This window comes from Varanus komodoensis, unplaced genomic scaffold (genome assembly GCF_004798865.1).
Source record: "Varanus komodoensis strain SLA01 unplaced genomic scaffold, ASM479886v1 scaffold17, whole genome shotgun sequence".
NCBI lineage: Eukaryota > Metazoa > Chordata > Lepidosauria > Squamata > Varanidae > Varanus > Varanus komodoensis.
This window is the reverse complement of record NW_025335505.1, coordinates 17,396,298-17,404,522: the sequence shown is the minus strand read 5'-3', so window position 1 is coordinate 17,404,522 and position 8,225 is coordinate 17,396,298. Positions and strand designations below refer to the sequence as shown.

The 8,225-nt window shown below is 34.8% G+C and overlaps 1 protein-coding gene across 2 annotated transcripts in view; it reads right to left on the bottom strand.

The window, feature by feature from the left end:
* Positions 1-248: 248 nt before the first annotated feature.
* CUNH18orf63 (chromosome unknown C18orf63 homolog) overlaps positions 249-8,225 on the bottom strand; it is a 23,913-nt gene continuing 15,936 nt past the window's right edge. For both annotated transcript variants that reach the window (XM_044426329.1, XM_044426330.1), the window contains 6 exons: positions 7,721-7,817; positions 7,550-7,626; positions 6,306-6,489; positions 2,915-3,835; positions 1,903-1,986; positions 249-1,746 (listed from right to left, as the gene is read on the bottom strand). In XM_044426329.1, the coding sequence (XP_044282264.1) occupies positions 1,672-1,746; positions 1,903-1,986; positions 2,915-3,835; positions 6,306-6,489; positions 7,550-7,626; positions 7,721-7,817 (1,438 nt within the window). In that variant the 3' untranslated portion in view covers positions 249-1,671. The remainder of the gene's footprint in view (positions 1,747-1,902; positions 1,987-2,914; positions 3,836-6,305; positions 6,490-7,549; positions 7,627-7,720; positions 7,818-8,225) is intronic.

Genomic DNA, 8,225 nt, shown 5'->3' with positions numbered 1-8,225 from the left:
AATACTATTTTAATATCTCTACCATCTCAGCACATGGGGAAAGAGAGGAGATACCAGTATATATAAACTTTGTTTGGAAGCACATGGGATGGTGTAGGCATGAAAGTCTGTCTCTGGAAGTAATTATTCATCCCTTTCCCATGTACATACAAATGCATAGTGCTATTTGTATCTAGATTATTTCTAACATCCCTTTATTTAATGAGACCATTAGACCATTCCTTTATTTAATGAGAATTAGCCATAATAATGCAATGTTACAATTGCTTTGTTTAATGAAATGTAACTCATAACACATGGATGAGGATATCCATTTTTATAATGCAAACATCATCTCAAAACACCTCTTCATAATGCTGGGAACCTATATTTGCCACATTTAAAACTGCATATACAAATCAGAATTAGTGACATTTAAGAGTTAATATGAGTTGTTTAAACAGAAAGCACCATTGTTTTAGAAGGTCAAAATATAAATTTTGAGCCCCCACACACACACCATCATGCAGGCAAGTTTTTCTAACCATTTTTTCAGAGGAAATGAACTTTATTAATAGAACAGTTACAATAAATAAAAATAAATTAAAGTTTTGAAGAAAAGCTTTTGTATTTTGATTCACAGGCTCATAAATGTATTTCAACTTTTAACTGTGGAAAAGCAGGGTTATGACTATGGAGTCTTTCTCTTTTGAAATTTAACATTATCATAAATGTATGTTGACAAAATTGGATCCTTAAGAGAAGAAAGTATCTTTAAAAGCTGATTAAAACTATCAAAATAACTGTTCTGAGACAAGTGCCAGGAAAATCTTCTAAAATTTGCACTCTCCCTGTAACAACAAAACACTGTTTCAAAATAAATTCTCACATAGCCAGAAAATCCTTTGCAGTGTATAATGCAAATACAAAAGTGGCTTACAAAGGGATGTTGTGGGACAAAACACAGAGAACTTGATGATAATATGCTAATGAAGGCTGGTGGTTCAGAGACAAGAACCCTACTCCTGGGCATATCTGGCCTAAGACAGACTATTGTTTTTAAGAGAGATGAAGCTATTTGACAGAAGTTTTGTTACTCATACTACATTCATTTTGTTACATGGGCATACACACATTAATTTGGCCTATTGTTCCCGTATATCCAACCGCTTTACAAGTTTGTGAAACAATGCATACAGTACATAAACCTGCAAACTCTACTTATTAGAGCTGAAAGTGTTTCCCCATGAACACTAGGCCCCTTTGAAAAAAGGGAACATTTATCTCCAGTTTCAGCATTAAGTCTCAACAGTTTCAGCGGAGCTTACTAGTGTTAGGTGGAAGGTTCGGTAGGTACTTGATCCAGGGAGCAAATGAGATCAAGTGGGCATTGCTCCAGTCAACAAATAACAGTGTGCAGTACCCTATTAATTATGTAGCCAATTCCAAACCATGGATTATTAGATTGTCCTGCTTTAGCAAACTATAGTTTAAACTACAATGCCTGGTTTTAACATAACAAGCCAGGATTTGGCTAGCGCATAATAATATTCTGGTTTATGACACTGACTGTTCAAGAAGAATAGAAAGGGGAATGTTTGAACCCAGTAGGTAGGCTCCTTTCTATTTATCCATGTAGTACTTAAACTATGGTTTAGTGTTGTAGGTCATAGTAATTGAGTCCTACATTCATCAGTACATACAGGTTTCTTCATGTCTTTTGAGAAAATTGGAGATCTGTTTGTGCATTTGAGTGTAGATGAGTCTCTGAACCAGAATGAAAGAAAACTTTTAGGAATTTGATTAGTTCTGTAAAAGTGAATGTAACTCTTCATTTATGAAAAGAAGTAAGAAACAAGAAGCACTATATGAATGTATTTGTTCTAGTGCTATTTAAAAAACCCTTATAGGGTATTCCTTTACCTGATTTTTTTCCCTCCAATGTATCCTTATTCTAGCTTGGAAGCTTTTTGGTTCTTGGTTTCTTGGGCTTTGAATAACTCCCTTCTTCCTGCCAGCATATTAAAACATTAAAGCAAATTACATTTACATTTAAGAAAACTGCAGCACTTTTTACTGAGTAACAATGAGCCAACAACAAATGTAATTCCTGTCTGCTACCTACTTTTATGTTTAGTCGCTGAATAATATGCATACAGCATATGAATAATTATTAATTGATTACCAAAATGTCTAAGTTGTCAATCTAAATGTTGTGATTTAAAATAAACCCCAGCCAGGATGTTTTAGACTACAGACTTGAAGGATATTACTTTAAATATAAACGAAGTATTTCAGTCAAAATTATAACTATACAGAGAATCAAAATATGAGACAGAAAGTAGCATCCTGTCTAAAAAATTACTATAAAACTAGTATTTTTCAGGATGATGGGTTTTATTTCATTTTATGTTATGTAGAATATGGCAATATTTGCAATTTCCTTCTCCTTGTCATCTCATTAAAGCATTTGTTAGTTACTAAATCCCTTTGCTACTTCTGTTTGGTGCAGATATCCAGTGCATTTATGTCTTGGAGTAAATATGATTTGAATTCATATCTTTACAATGAAACAACTTATTTGTCTTTAATATATTAGGCTACAACAGAAAACATCCAACCACTTCCAACCACCCCAACCAGATATATTAGTTGAGGCATGCTGGAAGTTGTAGGACAGTTTTCTGTTTAAACATGAACAGGATCGTGCCTTTAAAATACAAAACTAGTTATCCTGCCATTGGTTTACAGTTCCATAGTATCATAAATGTCCCTGTAATGGAACTTCTAGAACATTTTTGGTCCAAAACATCTAATACTTATAGTACATTCTGGTCAGAAAGTATTAATTAGTCGATTGGGCTTTGACTATAAGGAAAATAAATTTGTTTTCAATAGCTGCAAGAGATAAGAAAAGTTCCACTACCAATTTTACCTCTTTTAGAGCTTCTCTTTTGCCTCCATTGCACACTGTTCTGCTTAACTTGCAAGCATTTCTCTTTGCTTCTTCATTTGAACTTTGGTTTTTATTCATAAATATCCTGGGATTTTCTGAGTGAGATAGGAAGAGGCAGGGTTTCTTTGATTCAGTGCTCGCTGTACTCTGGATTGTGCTGAAATTTGCAGGTGTATCCAAATGCTGACAAACAGTTGATGCATGACCCATTGATCCATCACAGGCAGGTTTCAGAGAGGAATTTAGCCTTCTGGATTTGATTTTACTTGAATTCCTATCTAAAACTACTGTACTAGTTGAAGCAATATTTGGCAAATGCCCCAAAGATTCCTTTTGTCTTTTCAGTGAAAACGTAATAGAATTTGCACGTGGTTTTTCAACCTGCATATTAAGAACATTTCTATTTGTAACATTTTTAAATGATCCATTATGTAATGGCTTTTTAATGTGATGTGCACTAGATGTGAATAGAGGCAGTTCAGCAGCTGTGTTAACTGTCATCACTTTTGGTGAATATTGTGGAACATTCTGCTTTTTGTTTCCATGGATGGTTTGTACAGTTTGTTTATCCATCTGCAAGAACTTTCCTTTGAAAATGGGTATGATCCTGGTAGAATCTTTTTTAAAATAATTCTTTGACTTTTGAAATGATTCTTCTGAGTTCAGCAGCAAAGCAGGTTCTTTGGGAGTTTTCCATTGTTTCCTACTACAGACTCCTCCCTGCTCTGCCTTGGTGTTCTCATCTTCTGCTAGTAAACTGAGATTAGAGAAAATGTCTGGTTTTGGCCAGTTGACTTTAAGCTCCATCTTGTGGTTGTTTTCTAAATCACATGTTGAAGGCCTGAATATAACCTTGCAATTCCTGTTTCCAGTGAGATTGACTGGTTTAGAGTTTATTTTCTAAAATACAAGAAACCAATAATAATAATTTCAGTGTATTAGTTTTGCACTAGTTTGTACACAGTACATTTTATGACACAAAAAGTGACATGTTAATCAATTATTGTTTTCAGGACTAATAAAACACTGAATAAAAATGGCAAATGTAAGTTATAAGGTCTTTATATTGCAGAAAACTTTCTGACCAAAGTTAGATAATGGCACAACCTGATGATTTAGATTCAGTGATAAATCTAGAAGTATGTGGGGATTGCATACGGATAATGGGAACCCCAGTTCTAACAAATGTGGATATCCTATTCCTTCTGGATACAAGATTTGACAAAGTACTCACTTTCAAAGTACTCACACAAATTTGCTCAAGTGGTTTCCATAGTCAAATTATTATTGCATGTAATGACCTCATACCAAATGCTGGACAAAAACATTCTGGCCTACATGTCCACATACTCATGACTAACTTACAAGTAGACCTCAGATAGATAATCACTCCAATATTACTGTATTTGGTCATGTTGCGGGATAAATAGTAAAGATGGTATGATCACACACTACTTGATGCCCTTATGAGTTCTCCCAGTATTAACTTATCACATAAACAACAATAGTACTGTTGGAAGATAGCTTGGCAGGGACAGAACTAAGAAATAGATGCCATCTACATGGTGGTAGTACCATGTTGTAGTATAGTAGTGCCTCAAATGTTAACTTCCTAGTTCATCACTCCATTTGGGAACTCTCTTCCAGAACTACCCAGAACTCTCTGAAATCTAAGGGCCATTGTGAGGCGAAATTCTCTTTGTCCCAGGAAGAACAGCATGGAGACCAACTTGATCCATCCATCGACCAGAGAAGTACTTAATTCCCATTCTTTGTTCTCTTCTAGGAAAAGCATCCATTTCAACTTTCCTAAAACTGTGTTAACTGCAGGTGTCCTAAAATGACAGAAGTGAAGGAAGCCACGGTTTTTCCACTGCCACCAGCCAATTAAGAGGCAGCTGCTTATTTTTCCTTTTTTGCCTATTTATTTTTCCTTTTGCATTTTGTATATCAGTTTGTATGTATTAGGCTTCTGTCCAGGTTTTTAAAATCTTATTTATTTATTTATTTGTTCAGGAGACTTCTATGCCGCCCCATTCGCCGAAGCCTCGGGGTGGCTCACAACCATAAATAAACTTCAATAGAATAATGTAAATTAACAATATAAATTAAGTCACCCTGGCCAAAGAATAAAATGAATAAATAATATTAACAATTAAAATAACATTTGAATAAAAAGGTCTTCGCCTGGCGCTGAAAAACAAATAATGATGGGGAGCGCATTCCATAGATTGGGCGCCACTGCAGAGAAAGCCCTTCTCCGAGTAAATCTTTGTGACTAACTTCACCTGCTATGGCAACTATTTTGTGGTGGTGCTCAAAAAAGTTTTTAAAATTACCTTCTTGGCTGCAGCACCCTGCCTGTGGAATCATCTCCCCAAGGAAATATGCTTCACACTGATGCTATATACGTTCTGGTACCAGGTTACAACTTTATCTTCCCACCATTTTAATTGTTGATATTTGGTTTTATATTGGCTTTTAAATTGTTTTTGTACATGTGGAATAGTTGTTATTATGTATTGCTTGTCATTGTTTGTTGTATACATCTGTTGCATTTTATTGTTAAAGGGATGTTTTAGAACAGATGAGTCTGTTTTAAACTGTTTCAACTATTGTATTTGGTACATTTTAATTACATTTTGTACACCATTCTGAGAGCATTATGTTAATCAAACAGTATAAAAATGCTTTAAATAAATAAATAAATAAATAAATATCCAATAGGTCCAAAAAGGTTGCCCAACCCTGCTACTAAACAAGCAACTAATAAGGAACAAACATTAAGCACTGATTTTGGGGACAGATACGATACAGCTATTGTTTAAGACTGCTAAGCTTCCTGCCCTCTTGTGGGAGGTCTTGAAATATCAGATAGCTGGAGTTCCATCTGAGATCAAACCTGTAGTTAGTTGCTGTCATTTCTGCAGGAATGCTGTTGGCATCAGTGTACAATATTGACTGAAGCGCATATAAATGGAACAACGATCAGTCTCTGAGTCTGTGGCCAAAGACATTATTTTGCCCTGCTTGCAAACACAAGCACTGTTTTCCATAGAGAAGCAGCAAATTAGTCATAGTGCTCAGAGCTCCTTATTATTTGAGTCTTTTGGAATAATTTATGACAGACAAGCATTTGCAGGTATCATGACAGAAATAAGAGCAAAAATGGTGTTGACTACATGTGTGCTTGGCCTGTTCTAGTTATTTAATCTTATACTTCATTTGCCTCATACACTCCAGCTATGTTTTTAAAATAGTTTGTGGGGGGAGGTGTCTTGGTACCATAATGGCAAAAGTCATTATAATCAGTTGTTCCAAAGTCCTATCAGTTAAATGCCCGTAAACAGGAACTTTTAATTGACTTTACCTGTAGAGATGATTGCGTAAGACCTTTTGTGGCATATAATGCTTTGTTTGTCATCTTAAGAGGAAATCCACATATATGAGGAAAGACAGTCTTCAGATCAGTAATAAAAGCATTTAAAACACCTTCTAAATCTACTCTAGGAAAGTACTGCACTTGCTGACTTCTGATGCAACTGAAAGGATATCTGAATTGGCATTAAGGGCTGAAATAATTTTTTGCAAAGACTGGATAAAGAAACAAGAGAATGTTCAGATAGTGGACACAGTCTACCAGAGAGATCTGCCGAGGCCCAAGGCACGTTTTACGTGAATAGAAAATATACAAAAGCGTTCATATTAATTGGTAGGACTTTCTTAAGGGAGACTTTCTTAAGGAATTGTGCCCAAGGTAATTTGATTGAGGCCATATCTGCATCTTGCACTGACTTGTGGTCTCATTTAGCATGCGATAACTCAGCATTAATTAATCTTGAAAGTGCCAGTCTGCAATAATGCAACTGCCCCAATGCAATCACACCACTAACTGCTCATGGTAACTATTTAGTGTTTTGAGGCCATTTGCACATATGTTCAGACTCAACATATAAGTGGTTTCTATTTGCATATTAGTTAACATCTAAGAAAAGTGGTTGCAGTATATGCAGGACTCAGGGCTTTGTACCTTTGGCAATTTTGGATATGCACAGAAAAGGGTATAATAATGTGGTATTGGGGCACCACATTCTTTTTCTAAGAAATACAGCTTTTAATTTATTTTAAAAGTAAATTTCTGGCCTTTATAATTGTAAAGACATGCCTGAAAAAGGTGCATGGGCAATACCTGCTGAAATCACATTAATTAGGAAGGCTAATAAACTGAATTTTCTAGTGGTTAGGAGTGAGACTTTGATGCCATTCACACCTCCATATATCTCCTAGTGAGTAACAAAATCAGGATAAATTATACAAAACAAAGTCAAAATTACATGTAATTGATATGTCAGTTTGTATAATTTCTGAATTCAACTTCTTTGGCACATAAATTTGATTGCAGGAGTATTCAGTAAACTTTTTAGCATAGCGTATTCACAAATCTGATTGTGTAACCATTCAAACATATATCTTTACAACTGAAAGAAGATGAAATCATATACTGTTTCACTGAACAACAAATGTTCAATAAAAAACTGTATTTTAGGAGCATATTTGCAAGTTCAGCTGTAAGCAATACAAAAAATAAACATGATTAAAGTATATAAAGGATATGTAAATAATTGTTCCCCTATCATCTTGAAGTAAATGCTGCAATAAATCTGGGGATCCTCTGGGAGAATATAGCCATACTAAAGACAAAATATATACATAAAATATCATAATGTGAAGAATTTGTCACACAACAGAATGGCAAATAATTTATATATGTGGATATTCTCTTACCAGCTTTTCCCAATGTAGCTGCAAATCACTGTATGACTGAAAGGGAGAATCAGATGGAATTCTATGACTGATGCTTATGATCTGACCCATTTTCATGCTATGCAGAGGTAAGAGAAACATACTAGAAAAAATAGTAATTGCATGCTATATAACACAGTAGGAAACATACTTTTCTAGTAGTAATTTCTGTGACAGAAATGAGTGAGATGGACCAGGCAATACTATGGTCTCATCACCCCAAGAGACAGCTACACTAGAAAAACATTGGCAACATTTTATTTCAGTAATAAAACACTTTGCATATTTTGGGGCGAGGGAATCAGAAATGGAACTGTCACACTCTGTTTATAATAATTACACAGTGAGAAATCTCTGCTATAAAATCTTGATGTTTTAAAGTCATACTCTGATAAAGAAAGGAGAAGCTGAAAACACAATCGTCACTGCAAATATAATCTGTAGTTTGATAGTTTTTAAGTAAGGAAACCCTGAAAGAATCAGTTTT